General features: G+C 41.3%; 1 protein-coding gene across 1 annotated transcript in view; it reads right to left on the reverse strand.

The window, feature by feature from the left end:
* The window catches only part of KBTBD12 (kelch repeat and BTB domain containing 12), a 130,512-nt gene that overhangs the window by 97,303 nt on the left and 8,807 nt on the right, over positions 1 to 24,402 (reverse strand). Inside the window, exons 2-3 of the mRNA XM_073591362.1 lie at positions 10,266 to 11,446; positions 5,836 to 6,106 (exon numbers count right to left, since the gene is read on the reverse strand). Of these exons, the coding sequence (XP_073447463.1) occupies positions 5,836 to 6,106; positions 10,266 to 11,335 (1,341 nt within the window). The 5' untranslated portion in view covers positions 11,336 to 11,446. The remainder of the gene's footprint in view (positions 1 to 5,835; positions 6,107 to 10,265; positions 11,447 to 24,402) is intronic.

The following is a 24,402-nucleotide window of genomic DNA, read 5'->3' on the forward strand; positions in this document are numbered from 1 at the left end:
ATAGAATAGAAAAGAAAAGAATAGAATAGAATAGAATACAGTAAAAAAGAACAGAATAGAAAATAAAAGAATATAAAAAAATAGAATAGTATATAAAAGAATAGAGTAAAATGGAACGAAATAGAATAGAAAAATGAAATAACAGAATGAATTAGAATAGAAAATAAAGGAATGGAATAGAATAGCATAGAATGGAATAGAAAATAGAATAGAATCAAATAAAATAGAATAAAACAATCTCCTCAAATTTGAATTTCAAATATAATAAATTGGAATACAATAGAAAAAAAATAATAGAATAGAAAAGAATAGAATAAAAAAAAGAACAGAATAGAATAAAATAGAAAGACTATAACCGTTTTCTAATTCTAATTCAAATATCTAAAGAGAATAACAGAGAATAGAAAGTAGGACACAGGACACAACACACAGGACACAACACACAGGACACAACACACAGGACACTGGACGCAGGACACAACACACAGGACACAACACACAGGACACAACACAAAACACACAGGACACTGGACACAACACACAACACATGGGACACAACACACAGGACACAACACACAACACATGGGACACTGGACGCAGGACACAACACACAGGACACAACAAACAACACACAGGACACAACACACAGGACACAACAAACAACACACAACACACAACACACAACACACAGGACACAACACACAACACACAGGACACAACACAAAACACACAGGACACAACACACAGGACACTGGACACAACACACAGGACACAACACACAGGACACAACACACAACACACGGGACACTGGACGCAGGACACAACACACAGGACACAACACACAACACACAGGACACAACACACAACACACAGAACACAACACACAACACACAGGACACAACACACAGGACACAACACACAACACACAGGACACAACACACAGGACACAACACACAGGACACAACACACAACACATAGGACACAACACACAGGACACAACACACAACACACAGGACACAACAAACAACACACAGGACACAACACACAACACACAGGACACAACAAACAACACACAGGACACAACACACAACACACAGGACACAACAAACAACACACAGGACACAACAAACAACACACAGGACACAACACACAGAACACAACACACAGGACACAACACACAGGACACAACACACAACACACAGGACACAACACACAGGACACAACACACAACACATAGGACACAACACACAGGACACAACACACAGGACACAACAAACAACACACAGGACACAACACACAGGACACAACAAACAACACACAGGACACAACACACAGGACACAACAAACAACACACAGGACACAACACACAACACACAGAACACAACACACAACACACAGGACACAACACACAGGACACAACACACAACACACAGGACACAACACACAGGACACAACACACAACACATAGGACACAACACACAGGACACAACACACAACACACAGGACACAACAAACAACACACAGGACACAACACACAACACTCAGGACACAACAAACAACACACAGGACACAACACACAGGACACAACACACAACACACAGGACACAACACACAGGACACAACAAACAACACACAGGACACAACACACAACACACAGGACACAACAAACAACACACAGGACACAACACACAACACACAGGACACAACACACAGGACACAACACACAACACACAGGACACAACACACAACACACAGGACACAACAAACAACACACAGGACACAACACACAACACACAGGACACAACACACAACACACAGGACACAACACACAACACACAGGACACAACACACAACACACAGGACACTGGACACAACACACAGGACACAGGACTCAGGACACAACACACAGGACTCAGGACACAACACACAGGACACAGGACACGGGACATGGGACATGGAAAGCAGGATACAGGCATGGGACACAAGACACGGGGCACAATATACACGACACTGGACACAGGACACAACACACAGGACATGGGACACGGGACACAGGACACAGGCACGGTCCACTTCCGTCACTATCAGGACCAACCATGAGCAATGCTATGCAGCCATCACTGGGGCGCACGTAGGCAGGAAGTAGCTGCAAATTGGCTGTAGCAGATGAGCAGTGCTGATACGCAACAACAGACAAAACTCTCAGATACCTCAAGGCGGTTTTTTCCCTCTGTCATAAACCTAAATATATATCTTCCTGTTTGCACAGACTTCTAGGAGCTGTACCAATGTCATTTATAGATTCCATCACTGAACACGTCACAAAGAGCCTGCAGTGTTATCTCAGACTCTACATTATAATACAACTCCAAACCCACAGGACAGAACTTCAAGGTAAACAGGATCTTTATGACAAATGGGAGGCTAATTGGATCCTGTCTAAATTGGCCCCAGTATATGAATGTGAGTTAGGGACCGTAGATTGTAAGCTCCTTCAGGGTAGGGACTGATGTGAATGTACAATATATATGTAAAGCGCTGTGTGAATTGATGGCGCTATATAAGTACCTGAAATAATAATAAAAATAACTCTGTATAAATCAGGAAAAGTTACACTGGAAGGCTGAATTTAAAAAAAAAGTGGTATACAACGATGTCATACGTCTTCATATTCTGGAAATGTTTTCTATAAAATATACACTCTCCGGCCACTTTATTAGGTACACCTTGCTAGTACTGCGTTGGACCCTCTTTTGCCTTCATTCTTCGTGGCATAGATTCAACAAAGGTGTTGGAAACATTCCTCAGAGATTTTGGTCCATAGTGACATGATGGCATCACACAGTTGCTGCAGATTTGTCGGCTGCACAGCCATGATGCGAATCTCCCGTTCCACCACATCCCAAAGGTGCTCTATTGGATGAGATGTGGTGAGTGTGGAGACCATTGGAGTACAGAGACCTCATTGTCCAGTGGTGAGATGATTGGAGCTTTGTGACATGGTGCATTATCCTGCTGGAAGGAGCCATCAGAAGATGGGGACACTGTAGTCATAAAGGGATGGACATGGTCAGCAACAATACTCAGGTAGGCCATGGTGTTTAAATGATGTTCAATTGGTACTAAGGGACCCAAAGTGTGCCAAGAAAATATCCCCCCCACACCATTACACCACCAGCCTGAACCATTGATACAAGGCAGGATGGATCCATGCTTTCATGTTTACGGCAAATTCTGACCGACCATCTGAATGTCGCAGCTGAAATCCAGACTCATCAGACCAGGGAACGTTTTTTCCAATCTTCTATTTTCCAATTACGGTGATCCTGTGTGAATTGTAGCCTCAGTTTCCGGTGCTTAGCTGACAGGAGTGGCACCCGGTGTGGTCTTCTGCTGCTGTAGCCCATCTGCTTCAAGGTTCGATGTGTTGTGCATTCAGAGATGGTATTCTGTATACCTTGGTTGTAACGAGGGGTTATTTGAGTTACTGTTGTCTTTCTATCATCTCCAACCAGTCTGCCCATTCTCCTCTGACCTCTGACATCAACAAGGCATTTTCCTCCACACAACTGCCGCTCACTGGATATTTTCTCTTTTTTCGGACCATTCTCTGTAAACCCGAGAGATGGTTGTGTGTGAAAATCCCAGTAGATCAGCAGTTTTTTTTAAATACTCAGACCAGCCCGTCTGTCACCAACAACCATGCCACGTTCAAAGTCCCTTACATCCCCTTTCTTCCCCAATTCTGATGACTAAAGAGAGGAGAGAAGGAATCCCCGATGCAGCACATCCATGCGTGTGATGTGATAGAAGAGACAACCTCAGCCTGGGCTCCCGCCAGACCACGCCCCAACGCGTTTCGCTCCACCTACCAGAGCTTAATCATGGGGATCGGACATATACACTGTCTACACTGCTCTTCACTATTCGAAAGCCTGAGCGGCACACTTATCTTCCGTTCCCCGTTCTGATGCTCAGTTCGAACTTCAGCAAGTCGTCTTCACCACGTCTAGATGCCTAAATGCATTGAGTTGCTGCCATGTGATTGGCTGATTAGCAATTTGTGTTACCGAGCAATTGAACAAGTGTACCTAATAAAGTGGCCGGTGAGTGTATTTGTCATTTTGAAAAGCTGTATAAGAAGTGCACAAGTGAAGGCGAGGAAGGACGTTCTAATGAGCCGCTGTGTGCCATTTTAAACTCAAAGGTAACTAGGGGGCGCTCTTAGTGGTTCAGGTTAATTACTCCAAATCTGGCAAAGTTGTCCTGAGGAAAAACAGGGAGAGTAAATCTCTAAAGACAGCAATGAAAACCTGATAGGGCGTCTTTCCTTTCCTCTCTCTATCCAAAAAGAAAATAAAAATACACTTTATCCACTTAAGGACCGAGCCTCTTTTTGAGATTTGTTGTTTACAAGTTAAAAACAGTTTTCTTGCTAGAAAATTACTTAGAATCCCCAAACATTATAATTTTTTTTTCTAACACCCTAGAGAATAAAATGGCGGTTGTTGCAATACTTTCTGTCACACCGTATTTGCGCAGCGGTCTTACAAGCGCACTTTTTTTGGAAAAAAATAAATTTTTTGAATTAAAAAATAAGACAACAATAAAGTTAGCCCAATTTTTTATATTGTGAAAGATAATGTTACGCTGAGTAAATTGATACCCAACACGTCACGCTTCAAAATTGCGCCCGCTCGTGGAATGGCGAAATTTACCCTTAAAAATCTCCATATTCGACGTTTAAAAAATTCTACAGGTTGCATGTTTTGAGGTACAGAGGAGGTCTAGGGCTAGAATTATTGCTCTCGCTCTACCGATCACGGTGATACCTCACATGTGTGGTTTGAACACCGTTTTCATATGCGGGCGCTACTCACATATGCGTTCGCTATTGCGCGCAAGCTCGGCGGGACGGGGCGTGTTTAAAATTTTTTTTTTTCTTATTTATTTTAACTTTTATTTTTTATTTTTACACTGTTCTTTTAAAAAAAAAAATGGTGTCACTTTTATTCCAATTACAAGGAATGTTAACATCCCTTGTAATAGAAAAAAAGCATGACAGGTCCTCTTAAATATGAGATCTGGGGTCAAAAAGACCTCAGATCTCATATTTACACAAAAATGCAATAAAAAATAATATATATAATAATCATATTTACACAAAAATGCAATAAAAAAAAATAATATATATAATAATCATATTTACAAAAAAATGCAATTAAAAAATAATATATATAATAATCATATTTACACAAAAATGCAATAAAAAAAAATAATATATATAATAATCATATTTACAAAAAAATGCAATTAAAAAATAATATATATAATAATCATATTTACTCAAAAATGCAATAAAAAAAATATATATAATAATCATATTTACACAAAAATGCAATTAAAAAAAAAAATGTTGTCATTTAAAAAAATGTAAAAAAAAAAAAAAAAATGGCCCGGAAATGGTATGGAGACGGGTGGGGACCATCTTCCCCTCACTCGTCTCCATACCCAGCAAGGAAGAGGATCCGATCGCCTCCGCCTGCCGCCGACGGCTCCGGTAAGCGGCGGAGGGCATGGGAGCGTGGCGGGAGAGGGGGGGGCCTCTCCTGCTGCCAATAAAAGTGATCTTGCGGCGAATCCGCCGCAGAGACCGCTATTATCGGAAACCGGACCGCCGGCCGAAGAAGAGGATACCGGGGTTATGGCAGCTAGCTGCTTCCATAACAACGATATCCCTCTTCAAAGTTGGGACGTATATCGGCGTGCGGCGGTCCAGAAGTGGTTAAACTCATTCACCATTTTCCATCTGTAAGGATTTTGCTTTCTACCAACCTGTGGAGTCCAGCCACCCATGACATAGAGCTTGTGGTTGAGGGTCACCACGGCATGGCACGCCAAAGGAAGCGGCAATGGCGACACACTTCTCCAGCTGTCGCTCTCCGCCAAGTACTTGTCCACGCAGTTAGTGACGTTGTATCGGTTTTTGTGCTTCATTTGTCCTCCAATCAAGTAAAGGTCATTGTGAACCGTGCCGAGGGCATACAACTCTCTGTACTCCGCACTGCACAGCTTCTCCCAGCAGTAACTGCCTCGGTTGTGATACCTGAGCAATAAAAAGAATGTCACAAATGGGGATTTTTATACAGATATATATAACAATGGTGGCAGAGGATTTTTTTTTAATCGTTTTCAACTACACTATATTACCAAAAGTATTGGGACACCTGCCTTTACACGCACATGAACTTTAATGGCATCCCAGTCTTAGTCCGTAGGGTTCAATATTGAGTTGGGCCACCCTTTGCCGCTATAACAGCTTCAACTCTTCTGGGAAGGCTGTCCACAAGGTTTAGGAGTGTGTCTATGGGAATGTTTGACCATTCTTCCAGAAGCGCATTTGTGAGGTCAGGCACTGATGTTGGATGAGAAGGCCTGGCTCCCTGTCTCCACTCTAATTCATCCCAAAGGTGTTCTATCGGGTTGAAGTCAGGACCAAATCATTTGGTGGAGGGGGGATTATGGTGTGGGGGTTGTTTTTCAGGGATTTAGCTTGTCCCCTTAGTTCCAGTGAAGGGAACTCTTAAGGCGTTAGCATACCAAGACATTTTGGACAATTTCATTCTCCCAACTTTGTGGGAACAGTTTGGGGATGGCCCCTTAAAAAACCTATAAACCATGCGCTTACTCCAAAAAAGTCATAGATGTAAGCAGCTAACACAACAAATAGAAAATTTGTAATAAATCATATATAACCAAGTGTAGCGCTAAAAAATGAGAAAGAAAATATTGCTATACCACATATAATAGCAAAATGAATTGTGAAAAGATAGTGTTTTGTATACTTTGTGAACATTCATACATATAGAACACTTATGTTATAAAGCCTTAGGGTCACCAAAAGTGATAACAGGATGTAAAAATGGCAATAAAGTCCAAAACTGAATGTGCAGATACGGTGAACATAAATTTTGCAATGGTGATAAATTCCAAAACATATACTCGTGAGAGATTTCTGTATGTAATCCAACATGTGCTGACAGACCCTTGTGCGAAACCGCCACCTAGGATGACTGGAGGCTTACCAGAAAGTTGGGACCCACCTAGCATACGCTATATGGGTCAAACAGGCTTGGATTGCTCACTGGCAATGAAGGTAGGGAACCAAGGGCTGGTGAATGGTGAAGTTGTAACGTTGCTATCCCAAAGAGGTCTTCTTCATATGGAAGCTCGGACACCAACGGACATTACCCACATGTAATGAAGAAGGGGCTCATAGCGTAATTCCGTAAACCATAAAAAATTTATTAAAAGGAAAAACACTTACATTTCAGAATAAAAAGAGCTTGCAAGTAAAATGGCGGCAGTGGAGTCCTTCCGACGCGTTTCGTCATACAAGACTTCGTCTTTATTTATGTTCACCGTATCTGCACATTCAGTTTTGGACTTTATTGCCATTTTTACATCCTGTTATCACTTTTGGTGACCCTAAGGCTTTATAACATAAGTGTTCTATATGTATGAATGTTCACAAAGTATACAAAACACTATCTTTTCACAATTCATCTTGCTATTATATGTGGTATAGCAATATTTTCTTTCTCATTTTTTAGCGCTACACTTGGTTATGGGGATGGCCCCTTCCTGTTCCAAAATGACTGCGCACCAGTGCACAAAGCAAGATCCATAAAGACATGGATGAGCGAGTTTGGGGAGGAGGAACTTGACTGGCCAGCACAGAGTCCTGACCTCAACCCGACAGAACACCTTTTGGATGAATTAGAGCGGAGACTGCGAGCCAGGCCTTCTCATCCAACATTAGTGCCTGACCTCACAAATGCGCTTCTGGAAGAATGGTCAAACATTCCCATAGACACATTCCTAAACCTTGTGGACAGCCTTCCCAGAAGAGTGGAAACTGTTATAGCTGCAAAGTTTGGGCCAACTCAATACTGCATAATAATAATAAAAAAAAAAAAAAAAAGAATAAATAAAAATTCCATAAATCTATCCGGTAGTTTGTAGACACTATAACGTTTGTGTAAATCAATCAATATACGCTTATTGGTATTTTTTTACCAAAACTATGTAGCAGAATACATATTGGTCTAAATTGATGAAGAAATTAGATTTTTTAATTTTTTTAATTTTATAGGATATGTTTTATAGCAGAAAGTAAAAAAATATTGTTTTTTTTTTTTATTCGTAATTGTCGGTCTTTTTTTGTTTATAGCGCAAAAAATTAAAAACGCAGAGGTGATCAAATACCACCAAAAGAAAGTTCTGCTTGTGAAGAAAAAAAGGACATAAATTTTACTTGGGTACAACGTCGCACGACCGCTGCAATGTCGCAGTCCCGCTAAAAATCACTGATTACCGCCATTACTAATAAAAATAAATAAATAAATAAATTCCATAAATCTATCCCATAGTTTGTAGGCGTGATAACTTTTGCGCAAAACCAATCAATATACACTTATTGCGATTTTTTTTTCACCAAAAACATGTAGCGGAATACATATTGGTCTAAATTGATGAAGAAATGTGATTTTTTTTACATATTTTTATTGGGTATGTTTTATAGCAGAAAGTAAAAAATTTTGTGTTTTTTTTTTTTTTCAAAATTGGTGGTCATTTTTTGTTTATAGCGCAAAAAATAAAAACCGCAGAGGTGATGAAATACCACCAAAAGAAATCTCTATTTGTGGGGAAAAAAAAGGACATTGATTTAATTTTTGTACAGCGGCGCACGATCTCGCAATCGTCAGTTAAAATAACGCAGTGCCATATCGCAAAAAAAAAGGGCCTGGTCATAAAGGGGGGGGGGGGGTAAATCTTACGGAGGTCAAGTGGTTAAAAAATGAAAACTGCAAAGTTTGAAATACAAATTAATAAAGGTAAAATAAAATGAAGCCATCATTTATCCCCTGTATTTATATATAGTGCTGACATTACACAAAGCATTAGCGAGCACATAGAAGCGTTCTCTTATTAGTTTCAACCAGGGAATAATTCAACAATGCAAACTGCTTTTGATATTTGCTCCTGTTTTATGTCTTATTTTAATTATCCTCCATGCAATACGTCATCCAAACAGCAAAGTTCAAGTTTGTATATTCCAGACATAACTAGACATTCCTAATGTTTACAGTATGTATATAGGGAGAAAAATGGCCCCATGTATAAGGACCGGTGTTCACGGGGGTTCTGTCCTCAACAGACTTCTTCTCCCCAAACAAGACTATAGCTGGCCATATAAGTAACAAATAGATGGAGCAATTGAAATTTCTATTTTGTGTTATGTTGTTGAAATCGCAAAGCAGTCGCAGTCATAAAATAGTGGTCTTCACGGACCAAAATGAGTTGAGACCCAAATAGCCTCAATCAGACCGGCAGAAAAATCCGATCACTTTCATAAATATTGTCATTGTTTTATTTAACCACTTCTGCTCTGAAAGATTTACCCCCCCCTTCATGACCAGGCCATTTTTTGCGATACAAGGCATAATTCCTCCAACTGACACCAACAATGGGACACTATTCCTTTCACTGACACCAACAATGGGACACTATTCCTTCCACTGACACCAACAATGGGACACTATTCCTTCCACTGACACCAACAATGGGACACTATTCCTTCCACTGACACCAACAATGGGACACTATTCCTTCCACTGACACCAACAATGGGACACTATTCCTTCCACTGACACCAACAATGGGACACTATTCCTTCCACTGACACCAACAATGGGACACTATTCCTTCCACTGACACCAACAATGGGACACTATTCCTTCCACTGACACCATTTCTCCCCCTAATACCAAAGATAGGGCATTCCCATAGCTCTGCATTGGACATGATGATGCTGGGGGATAGTCCACCACCACAATGTCTGGGAGTGCCGTCTGCCAAGAGAACGGAGGATCAGGAAGGTAAAAGTACTTCTCTCCACTGGACAAAATGAGCAGTTATTCCGTGCAGTGTGAGGGCAGCCCTACTGTAAAGGATAATCTTAATATTTCCCAGGATTGGGCCTTATTCCTTATTCTGAAAATGGAGATTTTGGGACTCCAATCTCCATTTTCAATTTTCTGCATTAGGGATGGAGGCACACTATATATATATAGGTGCCTCATTTAAAGTCCCAACTTCCCCTTCTTTTCTTTATTCCTTATTCTAACCAAAACAAAAAAAAAAAGGATTTGGCTTTAGATACACTTCAGGTATTTCGGTATTGTCATCAGAAACCAACTGACCTGCAGAGCTCAACACGTCTTTCCTTCTGTCTGGCCAGTCTAGTAGCCGTCGCTTCCCCGGCCAAAATGATATCATTATTTTCTGTGACTACACCAGCAGAGACCAAGCCCAAAACTTCTCCTTGTTTCGGCGAAGGAATATAACAGATCTTCCCTGTCGTTGGAGCAAAACAGAAGCTGGAATCCCCGTAGTTTCCATATTTTGACCTGATGCCCGAGGCATTGTTGCCCAGACAAAGGAGAAGGTCTGTGGTCTCCATTCCATAGCGAAGGTTCAGAGAAACCTGGGTGGATTTTTCAATGGTCTCCAAGGCTTGTTCAACCATGTCGTAGCACTGAGCGTTGCACAGAAGCACAGTGTTCCTCTTTCTGGCTTCTCGGAGAAAAGACGGGTTGACCAGTAGTAATCGAACTTGTTTCAAGAGATCTATCAGGTGCTCCGATCGTAGGTTTCTGTCATGGTTTACCCATCGCAGAACCAGATCCAAGATGCTCTCTTCACGAGAAACGTTGAGGTCATCGGACACGATCATGGTCATCAACTGATCGAAGCCAACCTCTAGTACCTCTTCGTGTAGGCCCACTTCAGAGAAGTGCTGGTATAAATATTTCTTGGACCTTGTCTCTAAGTCATCTGCACTGATCTGCTTAGCAAAGTAATAAATCCCAATGCAGTTTGAGGCATCCATGTGATCCATCATGTAATTCTGACACATCCGGAAAATGTCATCCATCTGCATGCAGTAGGCGGCGGTGGCCACCCCTTGGACAGTAAGATTGTTTATGTAGAGTTGGGAGGTATACATGTATTCTAAAATAACTGAGACACTGGCAGCAGTGACATCATGAAGGGTGACCTCAGTCTGGTTACATTCCACCAAGCCGCAGGTGAACATCGCCTTAAAATAGGGACTGAAGGAAGACAACACAACCCGGTGGCATGGAAATTTGCGCCCCTCTGCCACCAGCACGATGTCGATCAGCTCGGAGGACTCACGCATCCTGTTAATATGTTCCAGGAGGGTATTGCCATGTTGCTTCTTTCTTTTATTGTCTAGGTCTGGCTCCATGATGGAGAGAAGACAACGCCTTTCTTGAGGGCCACTAGATCAGAACTTTTCCAAATGTGATGTATTAGATCCTATTCAAAATGTTCCAATACTGTTGTATCTGGAAACAAGCTGATAAAAAAGGACATATATTAATTTTTAAACAAACAATCCATCTTTTCCTTTTGTCCCTTCCTTCCTCCCCTCTCTACAAATATTTATTTCATAATAGAAATCCAAGATAACAAGTCATTTCAGGTGCTATAAAATGCCCACCATGACCAACTTCTGTAGCCTGGTCCTTAAAGTGGATCTTCACTCTATCTGAGCACCACAAACCAAAAACACTATTTTCACGCATTCCTCCCCATCCATTTATGTCTCCATGTTTTTGGTTTTTTTTGCTGAGAAATCACTTTGAAAAACACCCCCCCATCGTTTCTGGCCATGGCCATTTTAAGTACGGGCAGATGATTCATGTAGCATTTACTTCCTGGAATTCATCTGCCCTTAGCTCAAGCATGCATGCAGGAGAGTGTGCTTAGCTGAAAAAGCCCCTCTTCCTCTCCTCCCCTCCTGAAGATTCCTGGGATGCATGATATAATTTGCCTAGGCAAGAGACCAGGACGAAAATGTAAAAACATATATATATTTTAACGCAAGTAAATATGATATACTTTATTTATTTCAGGTACTTATATAGCGCCGTCAATTTACGCTTTACATATACATTGTACATTCACATCAGTTCCTGCCCTCAAGGAGCTTACACTCTAAGGTCCCTAAGGGCACTTTCACACTGGGGCAGGCGAGCATCGGCGGTAAATAGCGGCGTTTTACTGTCGTTTTTGCGGCGCTTTTCGGTTGCTAGCGGGCGCTTTTAACGCCCGCTAACGCCCGAAAGAGGGTTCAATGGGTAGGGGGCGCTGCTCTGCTGCAGCGCCTCAAAGTTGCTGTTTGCAGGACTTTTTTGAGCATCCTGCCAGCGCACCGCACATGTGTGAAAGCCCTCGGGAGTGACAGGAGAGGCTCTTTACAGGCGCTATCACATTCATACATACTAGAGCCAATTTAGACAGGATCCAATTAACTTACCAGCATGTCTTTGGAGCATGGGAGGAAACCGGAGTACCCAGAGGAAATCCATGCAGGCAGACAGAGAACAGGCGGGTAGTGCCATGGTCAGGATTTGAACCAGCGCCCCTTTTGCTGCTGGGCAAAAAGTGCTAACCACTACACCACTGTGCTGCCCCAATACTTTACACTCAATTTACTAATGCTAGCAGCATGAGGATTAAAAACAATCAATGTAGATTTGGAGAGTGAAGTTCCACATTAATCTACTAATCCATGTGAGTTTGCCAATTTCATCTTAAAGTGAACCTGTGTCCCGACTGTGCACACTAATGTATTTGCATATTGTGAACACATCGTAAAAGTCCTCATTCACCTCTGTAGTTACAGGTATTATGAAGAAATGTATCTTCAAAGTTTACACCAGGGGCACATTCCTTTCTGCTTTATCTTCTATGGAGAGCCAAATCTCATAGGCCTACCAGGTTTGTACTCTCCATAGAAACTATTGTAAACACACAGCAGGTGCTTCTACATATGCGGTCATCATTGCTACCGATTTGATATTTGAAAAAGCGATCCGAAGTGGACTGCTTTTCGGAAGCATTGGACAGGTGGCTTGGAAGTACTGCCTGTCAAACTTGACCTGCGGAATAAATTTTGCCACACTGCGACCTCGGCAATGTGTGCTAACATGGCCATTGGTCATATTAAACTGGTTGTAAACCCTTACAATCCACTTTTTGCTACAGGTAAGCCTATAATAAGGCTTCCCTGTAGCTACCCCGGATATCTCCTAAACCTGCACGGATACCCCCAACCCCCCCAATACAGTAAAACTGCACATTTTAGAGTGGCCTTTTATGGTGGCCAGCCTAAGGCACACCTGTGCAATAATCATGCTGTCTAATCAGCATCTTGATATGCCACACCTGTGAGGTGGGTGGATTGTATTGGCAAAGGAGAAGTCCTCACTAACAAGGATTTAGATTTTTGAACAATATTTGGGAGAAATAGGTCTCTTGTGTACAAAGAAAAAGTCGTAGATCTTTGCGTTCAGCTCATGATAAATAGGGGCAAACACAAAAGTGTAGGAAGATATATATTCTAAATATAAACACTCGCGCTAATGGTGTAAAAACATAAAAAGGATAGTGAATGTAGCTGCTATACACAAAGTGCTAAACACTTGAAAAATGTAAATAGATAAATACAGCGCTCACAAACATCATATGTCGCTCATAAACATCATATAAAAAGAAAATATAACGAACATAACGTCCATAAAAAGTGACAAAAAGGGCTCAAATCCACTGTGAAGAAAGTGCAAAGTGCTTCAGAGATTTTCAGGTGTACAGCGACACCCCCTCATGTGTCCCCACTCACCAGATCAAGACGACCCCCAGCTTTTCAGTCTAGGGGTCACTTCAGACTTAATAATGGTATCCAGAGATGGCGAATTCAATGTCAGGTCATCAAAGCAAAAAGACTTCTTAAAGATGATTCTCAGCCATAAACAGGTACCCAAAATGAAAAAAGATGGACTGATAGTGAAGTACAGTAAAAAAAAAGTTTTATTGCGCATGGGAATGCATACTTACAAAAGGTAAGTTAAAAACAGGCATAAAATGGAGCTGGAATTACAACAAACGCCGTCCCTGGCGTTCGTTCCACAAGACCGGAAGTGACGTCAGTCGTGCCGGAAATTGCGTCAACGCGTTTCGCCCTCCCACAGGGCGTCATCAAAGGAACAAAAGTGTTGCATTTTTAATTTTGCTCAGTGTATATAGTGTGTGTGTATATATATATATATATATATATATATATATATATATATATATATATATATATATATATATATATATATATATATATTTATTTATATTTATTTATTTCTTTTTCATGTGAAGTACTGTACATGTACACTAAATGATATTATAAGTGATTATTTCTCACAAAGGTCACAGTACACCAATTGATAATACCTTAATTTTCTTTTCTCTCCACCACCTTAGTTTGGGCATCATCCAGAATCACCCTCCACTTCCGACACTTGGATGGACTCAGATGGCAAAATCACATAACTCCTGCCCTGTGAAGTTCTTGGCTGTGTTCACAAATGTCCGATACAGATCAGCCCCTTTCTGGAGCTTCTCACCTTGTCCCTTGCTGCAAAGTTACAATGTTGCAGCCTGATCACTGGAGGGAAGGAGACTGAGGAAATACTTCCTCCTGCCTGCAGCAGACTGATGACATCATCTCAACCTAGGCAAAGTAATTGGACTGGTATTCAAGAATGACTTTTTAATGATGAAAAGCATCTCTTTTATTTATTTATTTTTTTTTATTATACTGTTGCTGTATCTTGCAATATGTTGTGTACTGTATCCGGAATCTTCTTAGAGACATTTAAAGTAATTGAAAGGTCCACTTTAAGCAGCAGTACAAGGGGCTACAAGGAAAAGTCATGAGCAGGTATTTTAATGTACTATTTGTAGGTTCAACCAGATTTTAGCTTCTGAAAGTTAGAAGTAAGAACAAAGTAATTTTGCAGGGAAAACTGCCAGAACGTTAATATGGAAGTTACAAGCTAGTAAACCTTTTTTTTTTAAAAACAGTTTTCAACACTTAACTAAGTCCCAGGAGTCTTGATTATTTTCTCCTCTTGTTTCTGCTTTTCTAAAGTGCATCCGGGCGGATCCTGCAGAAATGTTTTCTTCTCTCCTTTCATGTCATCAGAGCTATAATGCCGATTGTACGTCTCATAAGTTCAATTTAATGAACCCACAGGGCCTTCCTCCCCTCCCCTGGATAAAAAGTTTGTACAGCAATGCGGAGAGATGGACATGTCACTAGCTGAGTTAAAGCGGACCTTTATAATAAAGGGGCACAAAGGGCATTTACCCAAGAAGAGGGAATGGAGCTTGGATTGTGATAGGGTAAGGAAGTTGTAAACTCTAGGAAGTGTTATGAGGTCAACCAATTGAACCTTGATAATAACCACGGTCTAATTAAGAAGGATAAAACATAGGGGTGTTATAGCCTGCAGAGTTGATCGAGTCGCTAAAATCCAACAAGGTTGGTGGACACACAGCGGGGAAAATAATTTATTTGATCCCCTGCAGATGTTGTACGTTTGCCCACTTACAAAGAAATTAAGAATCTATCATTTTTTTATCATAGGTGTATTTTAAATGATAAAGACAGAATATCAACCAAAAATCCAGAAAAAACACATGATACAAATGTTATAAAATGAGTTGCCGTTCAGTGAGTAAAATGAGTATTTGATCCCCAAGCAAAACATGACTTAGTACTTGGTGGAGAAACCCTTGTTGGCAAGCACAGAGGTAAGACGTTTCTTGTAGTTGGTGACCAGGTTTGCACACATCTCAGGAGGGATTCTGGTCCACTCTTCTTTACAGATCTTCTCTAAATCCGTAAGGTTACTTGGCAGCTCCCTCCATAAATTTTCTACAGGATTAAGGTCTGGAGGCTGGCTAGGCCACTCCATGACCTTAATGTGCTTCTTCTTGAGCCACTCCTTTGTTGCCTTGGGGGTATCTTTTGGCTCATTGTCATGCTGGAAGACCCATCCATGACCAATCTTCAGTGTTCTGGCTGAGGGAAGAAGGTTTTCATCCAAGATTTTACAATACATGGCCCCGTCCATTGGCCCCTTGATGCAGCAAAGTCGGCCTGTACATTTAGCAGAGAAACAGCCCCAAAGCATCATGTTTCCACCTCAGTGCTTAACTGTCGGGATGATGTTCTTAAGGTCATAGTCAGCATTTTTCTTCCTCCAAACACGACGAGTCAAGTTAATGCCAAAGCGCTAAATTTTGGTCTCATCTGACCACAGCACTTTCTCCCAATCCTTCTCTCAGTCATTTAGATGTTCACTGGCAAACTTCAGATGGGCCTGTACATGTGCCTTCTTGAGGAGGGGGACCTTGCAGGCTCTGCAGGATTTCAGTCCATGGCGGGGTCTTGTGTTACCAATGGATTGTTTGGTGACTGTGGTCCCAACTGCCTTGAGATCATTCACAAGCTCCTCCCGTGTAGTTCTGGGCTGATCCCTATCTTTTCTCATGATCATCCTCACCCCATGAGGTGAAATCTTGCATGGTGCTCCAAACCAAGGGCGATTGATGGTTATTTAGCATTTCTTCCATTTGCGAATAATTGCACCAACAGTTGTCTCCTTCTCACCAAGCTTCTTGCTGATGGTCTTATAACCCATTCCAGCCTTGTGCAGGTCTACAATCTTGTCCCTGACGTCCTTTGACAGCTCTTCGGTCTTGCCCATGATGGTGAGGTTTGAATGGAAGAGATTCTGTGGACAGGTGTCTTTTATACACATAACGAGTTGTCATTAGGAGCACCTTCTTAAACTGACATGACTAATCTGTGTACCACATGAGCACCTACTGTAGCCAGTCTGTGGGAGGCAGAAATATTGTTGGTTGCTTGGGGATCGAATACTTATTTTATTCACAGAACTGCAACTCAATTTATAACATTTTCATCATGTGTTTTTTATGGATTTTTGGTACCTATTCTGTCTCTATCATATAAAATACACCTATGATAAAAAGTATAGACCCTTCATTTCTTTATAAGTGGGCAAACTTACAAAATCTGCAGAAGATCAAATAATTATTTTCCCCACTGTATATATAATTCCTTCCTTCAGCTATTTAAAGGATCCATATTTAGGCTGGGTTCACACTATTGCAAATTGGATGCGGTTTCTCCACATCCAGTTCGCATGATAGGAGAGTGTGACCGGCTCTCAATGAAGCCGATTCACACATATCCGGGGCCGCCGCACAGCGCACAGCAGAAGAGTCCTGTGCATCTTTGGTTCCATTTCAAGTCCGAATTCAGCCAAAAATTCAGACCTAATTCGGACCTGAAATGGTGAACGGGGACGCACCGGACCCCCTGCTGTGAGCCGCTCCGCACACAGTGTGAACCCAGGCTGAAGCAAAACTGGTTGATTTAGGTCATAGGAGAAGATTACATAATATCTATTGTGAAGGGATTAAACATATTGCTTACTTATAAAATTGATCCTTGTACAAACACCAGCTAAAGCAGGCTTAAAGTTTCATTAAAGAGCCACTGAAATTACAGTAAATAACAACTGATTTACATAAAAGAGCTCTAATAACATTCACAAATACACATTATATGGTTTCAGAAGATTATCACATCTGAATTTGTTGAAACTCAAGTGAGTTCAGTTGGATGGGATAGTAGGCAAAATGTGAAGGAATGAATAAGTAGTTCTGAAACCCTAGGATTGTCCAATTGGTGTTGCAATCCACCAATCCAGTCCATTCCATTCCAGTCCAATCCAATTGTGTTTCAGTCCACCAATACAATCCAGTCCAATAGTGTTATACTCCACCAATGCAGTCCAAACAAATCCAAGAATGTTAAGCCTCATACACAGGTTTGGATTTTTCGCAGACAAAACCTCTGACTTTTGTCCAAAGGCGTGTGCCTGGATTTTGTCTTGCATACAAACGGTACACAAATGTCGGCCAACAAACACGAACGTAGTGACGTACTAGACATACTACAAGCTGAAAAAGAGGAAGTTCAATTGTAAGGCGCCACCCTTTGTGCTCCTTCTGCTAATTTCGTAGATGTTTGGTGAGTGTTGATTTGCGCTTTTCATTTCGCGCTTTTCATTTTGCACTTTTCAGTTCGTTTCTGAACAGCCGTTCATCAATCAGCCATGTTGCGGAATCAGAGGAGATAACGTGTTATTTATTATTGGCCTTGGAGTTATTGCTTTGACCCAAGTCCAGTCCAGGAACAGGAGGAGGAGGATTTATTGGACCAAAAATTGGGTGCTTTCTTAATTGTGACCAGTTATGTCATATGCCTTTGCTGCGGGAGCTCCAGGAGAATAATCTGGATGATTTTCGGAATTATCTCCGGATGACGGACCCCTGCTTTCACCAACTCTTGGCATTGTTGACCCCCTATATTAAGAAGCAGGACACATGCATGAGGCTTTTATTTTACATGGCCACACAATTGTTGGCCAACAGTCACGAACGTAGTGACGTACTATGTGGTTTTTCAGCTCTTCAGCGCCACCCTTTGGGCTCCTTCTGCTAATTTCATGTTAGTAGAAGTTTGGTGAGTGTTGATTTGCGCTTTTCATTTCACACTTTTCATTTCACGCTTTTCAGTTTGTTTCTGAACAGCCGTTCGTCAGCCAGCCATGTTGCGGAATCGGAGAAGATAACGTGTTATTATTGGCCTTGGAGTTGTTGCTTTGACATTATTTTTTTGGTTGAATAATAATGATTTGATTTGGTATATTTTCTATATTTTTGGATGCATAGAATGCACTTTTTGGTTAAGTTCTATTGGCAGATATCATGTCTAATTTTATTTGTTTTCTTTTTTTAATGCACAATAAAAAAAAAAGTGTAGAATAATACTTGGCTATGTGTTTTACTTCAAATGACAGTTTGGGAGTCGGCAGTTACATTTTAAAAGATACAATGTAAAATTGACAAGGGACACCAACAGAGTTGTATCTTTGATCTTAAAAACTACGGGATAATGGTGTTGCGGTAACTTGCACTAAAAAAAAAAAAAAAAACAAGCATAATAATATTATTCTTGATATCACTAGAAAAAAAAAGCCTTTGAAAATTTGTTTGCAATAACTCCATCAGTATCACCAGCAAAGCAGCTTCATTATTATCCCATTAAAGAAGAAGAGAATTGTATTTCAATATTTCATAATTTGCCACGTCACGAATGTTAATTCTCCATTACGAACGCTAGTTTACAAGACCGACCGCTTCCGGCTCGTCCTTGCTTCCGAGCATGCGTGTTTGTACTTTGGACTTTTGTCCGAAAGACTTGTGTACACACGCTCGGAAAATCCAACAACAGACATTTGTCCACGGAAAATTTGAAAGCCTGCCATCCAACATTTGTCTGCGGAAAATCCGACAACGATTGTCCGATGGAGCATACAAACGGTCGGATTTTCCGGCAACAGCCTCTCATCATACATTTCCCGTCGGAAAATCCGATTGTGTGAACATGGCTTTAAAGTCCAATAATCTAATCAAATCCATTGTTATAGTGTTACAGTTCACCGATACAATGCAGTCCAATAGTGTTGCAGTCCACCAATCCAATCCCATCCAAACCAGTCCAATCCAAACCAATCTAATACTGTTGCAGTCCACCAATCCAGTCCAATCCAAACCAATCTAATAGTGTTGCAGTCCACCAATCCAAACCAATCTAACCCAGTCCAATCCAATCCAATCCAATCCAAGCTAATAGTGTTGCACTCCACCAATTCAATCCAGTCCATGAGTGATACAGTCCACCAGTTCCATCATATCTAATCCAACAGTGTCGCAGCCCTTCAATCCAATCCAGCCCAATCCAACAGTGTCGCAGTCCACCAATCCAATCCAGTCCAACAACGTTGCCGTCCACCAATCCAATCCAAATCAATCCAGTTCAATCCAAATCTAACAGTGTTGCAGTCCACCAATCCAAACCAATCTAATCCAGTCCAATCCAATCCAAGCTAATAATGTTGCAGTCCACCAATTCAATCCAGTCCAATAGTGATACAGTCCACCAGTTCCATCAAATCCAATCCAACAGTGCTGCAGTCCTCCAATCCAATACAGCCCAATCCAACAATGTTGCCATCCACCAATCCAATCCAAACCAATCCAATCCAGTTGTCAGGGATGGGATCAGCCCCTCCTTCTCTGAGCTGGCTGCTCAGCTGTCGGCTAAATGCCAGCTCCTATCTCTCCATAGTGACTCACCTGTTGATGATATCCTGCTCGTCAGTCCTGCTTACTTAAGCCGTCCAGTCCAGAGGTTCTCTGCCTTCGCCTTGGTCAACATCACAGGGACTTTCTCCTGCGCTCCTGTTCAAGACTTGCTTGGCTGACATTCCTTCTGGCTCCAGATCCTGCTTGCTGTTCCGCTACTCTGATTCCTGGCTTCCTGACTTTCTGGCTTGTCTGACTATCCCTTCCGGTTACTGAACTTTGGCTATGTTTTGACTACGTTTGGTCAATTTACTATTATTATTAAACAAGTGTGATTTAACTGTACTTCTGTCTCGGTCTGATTCATGGTTTCTGACAGCAGTTCAATACAAACCAATCTAATAGTGTTGCAGTCCACCAATCCAAACCAATCTAATCCAGCCCAATCCAATGTAATCCAATCTAATAGTGTTACAGTCCACTAATTCAATCCAGTTTAATATTGATACAGTCCACCATTTCCATCAAATCCAATCCAACAGTATTGCAGTCCTCCAACCCAATCCGGTCCAATCCAATAGTGTTGCAATCCACCCACAAAATCCAATAGTGTTGTAGTGGTATATGAACAAGGTTCTAGACTGACAGCTTCAACGTGCTAAAGGATTTCCACAGTTTCCTTAGTTTGTAACTTAATGGATCTTACATTGAATTGCCAACCTACGAATTAACAGTCCAGATACAAATCTATCCAATGAAAAATCAAAAAACGGCAACGCGTTTCGGAGGGCCATAAATTGCCCCCCTTCATCAAGGCTTGAAGATAAGACACGACATGTACAGGTTGGAGTGGATGAAGAATACAATGTATATGGTATTATGACCAATTAAATATTAAACGAATTAGGTATTCATCAATTTCTGCCCCCTAGAAAGATGCTGCCTCTATTTGATCTTACATTGGAATGAATTTATATCTGTACTAATAACTTGTGGTTTAGCGCTCCATTGTCAGACCTATTAAGATGATATCTGAAACACACACGACTTCCTGTTCAGTGAACCCATAAATAAAGTCAAATGTCTGTTTTAGGGCTTGTTCAGACGTGCAGTGCCCTATAAAAAGTGATCCACATTCAAATTGCTCTTCACAGAGCATTTTTGCAGACGGACTTGCTGCCTGATGTAACCCTGTGCCGCAATGGTCTGCAACAATAATGTAATTTTTTGGTGAGATATTCCCAATAGGAAACCACGTCTAAAGGGATGCAGGCCCTGTAGCTTTCCTCATTAGTGCCCTGCAGCTGCCACAGCTGATTGATAATTATGAAACCACTACCATTAGACTCACTTTCCCACATGGGCACAGAAAAACAAAACGTGTATTTCCTCAGAATAACAAAAGGTATGAACCTGCAACAGAATTTGTTCAAATCCTTGCAATGTACATACAGTCAGGTCTATAAATATTGGGACATCGACACAATTCTAATCTTTTTGGCTCTATACACCACCACAATGGATTTGAAATGAAACGAACAAGATGTGCTTTAACTGCAGACTTTCTGCTTTAATTTGAGGGTATTTACATCCAAATCAGGTGAACGGTGTAGGAATTACAACAGTTTGTATATGTGCCTCCCACTTTTTAAGGGACCAAAAGTAATGGGACAATTGGCTGCTCAGTTGTTCCATGGCCAGATGTGTGTTATTCCCTCATTATCCCATTTACAAGGAGCAGATAAAAGGTCCAGAGTTCATTTTAAGTGTGCTATTTGCATTTGGAATCTGTTGCTATCAACTCTCAATATGAGATCCAAAGAGCTGTCACTATCAGTGAAGCAAGCCATCATTAGGCTGAAAAAACAAAACAAACCCATCAGAGAGATAGCAAAAACATTAGGTGTGGCCAAATCAACTGTCTGGAACAGCCTTAAAAAGAAAGAACGCACCGGTGAGCTTAGCAACACCAAAAGACCCAGAAGACCACGGAAAACAAATGTGGTGGATGACCGAAGAATTCTTTCCCTGGTGAAGAAAACACCCTTCACAACAGTTGGCCAAATCAAGAACACTCTCCAGGAGGTAGGTGTATGTGTGTCAAAGTCAACAATCAAGAGAAGACTTTACCAGAGTGAATACAGAGGGTTCACCACAAGATATAAACCATTGGTGAGCCTCAAAAACAGGAAGGCCAGATTAGAGTTTGCCAAACAACATCTAAAAAAGCCTTCACAGTTCTGGAACAACATCCTATGGACAGATGAGACCAAGATCAAATTGTACCAGAGTGATGGGAAGAGAAGAGTATGGAGAAGGAAAGGAACTGCTCATGATCCAAAGCATACCACCTCATCAGTGAAGCATGGTGGTGGTAGTGTCATGGCGTGGGCATGTGTGGCTGCCAATGGAACTGGTTCTCTTGTATTTATTGATGATGTGACTGCTGACAAAAGCAGCAGGATGAATTCTGAAGTGTTTCAGGCAATATTATCTGCTCATATTCAGCAAAATGCTTCAGAACTCATTGGACGTCACTTCACAGTGCAGATGGACAATGACCCGAAGCATACTGCGAAAGCAACCAAAGAGTTTTTTAAGGGAAATAAGTGGAATGTTATGCAATGGCCAAGTCAATCACCTGACCTGAATCCGATTGAGCATGCATTTCACTTGCTGAAGACAAAACTGAAGGGAAAATGCCCCAAGAACAAGCAGGAACTGAAGACAGTTGCAGTAGAGGCCTGGCAGAGCATCACCAGGGATGAAACCCAGCGTCTGGTGATGTCTATGTGTTCCTGACTTCAGGCTGTAATTGACTGCAAAAGCTTTGCAACCAAGTATTAAAAAGTGAAAGTTTGATGGATGATTGTTAATCTGTCCCATTACTTTTGGTCCCTTAAAAAGTGGGAGGCACATATACAAACTGTTGTAATTCCTACACCGTCCACCTGATTTGGATGTAAATGCCCTCAAATTAAAGCTGAAAGTCTGCAGTTAAAGCACATCTTGTTTGTTTCATTTCAAATCCATTGTGGTGGTGTATAGAGCCAAAAAGATTAGAATTGTGTCGATGTCCCAATATTTATGGACCTGACTGTAGATCACCCGGGGAGGTGTTTTTTCTCAACAAAAGTGGAATTACGCTTTAAGGCTGATTAGAGTATCAAGGGTTAAGAAGGGGTTAAAGCAGAAAAACATTTAATTAAAAAAACCCCAAAAATCTGTAGATGAAGAAACAGAAAGATACAAAAAGAAACAAAGTTTCTTTTTACCTTTCTGTTTCAGTGTTTGAGCATGATGTTGATAAATATTGCCTGGCTGCTTTTTTTTGTCAGCTCCAATTGCCGGGACTTGGAGACCAGTTTCGTGTCATTTGGGCGTTGTAGGGGGGCTGACTGACCTTTGGTGACCTTTAATAAATCATTAATAACGCAAAAACGATAAAAGATAGAACGGAATTTTTAGCAGCACAAAACAGTACAAACGTAGCACTAACCAACGAGACCAGTTTTGTGTCATTTGGGTGTTGTAGGGGGGCTAGGTGATGTCACAGTCTGGAAAAAACAATTGCTAATATCTTAAAAATAAAAGCAGCACAAATGTAAATTTTTACGGCACAAAACAGCACAAACCTAGCACTAAAGAAACACACTTGAGTTTTTATTTGTGCTGATTGTAGGGGGGCCAGCTTCGCTGAGCTGACTTGGTTTACACTTCAGCTGTCAACAGGGGAACCCCGCTGACAGCTGAATGAGTCATCGGTTGTTAAGGACGTGGCGGCCCCGCTCCTTAACAACCGATAATTGCCGACTTTCTCCTTTACATTTCAGCTGTCAGTGGAGGAATCAGCTGTGCAAAGTAACGGAAAACATGACCCATTGGGGGTACTTGAGGACTGGGGTTGAGAACCACTGCTGTACAGAACGCCCCCCAGATAAGTCATTTCCTGCTTGTGTGATTGGCTCACTGATTTTCCCAGAAGTCAGATATTGGGCATCACCAGCAACAACAATGTCATTTTTGGTGAGGTACTCCCAAAGAGAAATCATCTCTAGAGGGATGCAGACCTTGCCACTTTCCTCATTAGAACTCTGAAAGTGCAGCAGCTGATTAATAATTATGAAGTCATTCCCATTCACATTTACTGTGCACAAGGACACCTAACAAAAAGGTAGGAATTTGCAACAAAGTTCGTTAAAATTCTGGCAATGTACATCACCCAGAGGG

This window comes from Aquarana catesbeiana, linkage group LG07 (assembly GCF_042186555.1).
Source record: "Aquarana catesbeiana isolate 2022-GZ linkage group LG07, ASM4218655v1, whole genome shotgun sequence".
Classification (NCBI taxonomy): Eukaryota; Metazoa; Chordata; class Amphibia; order Anura; family Ranidae; genus Aquarana; species Aquarana catesbeiana.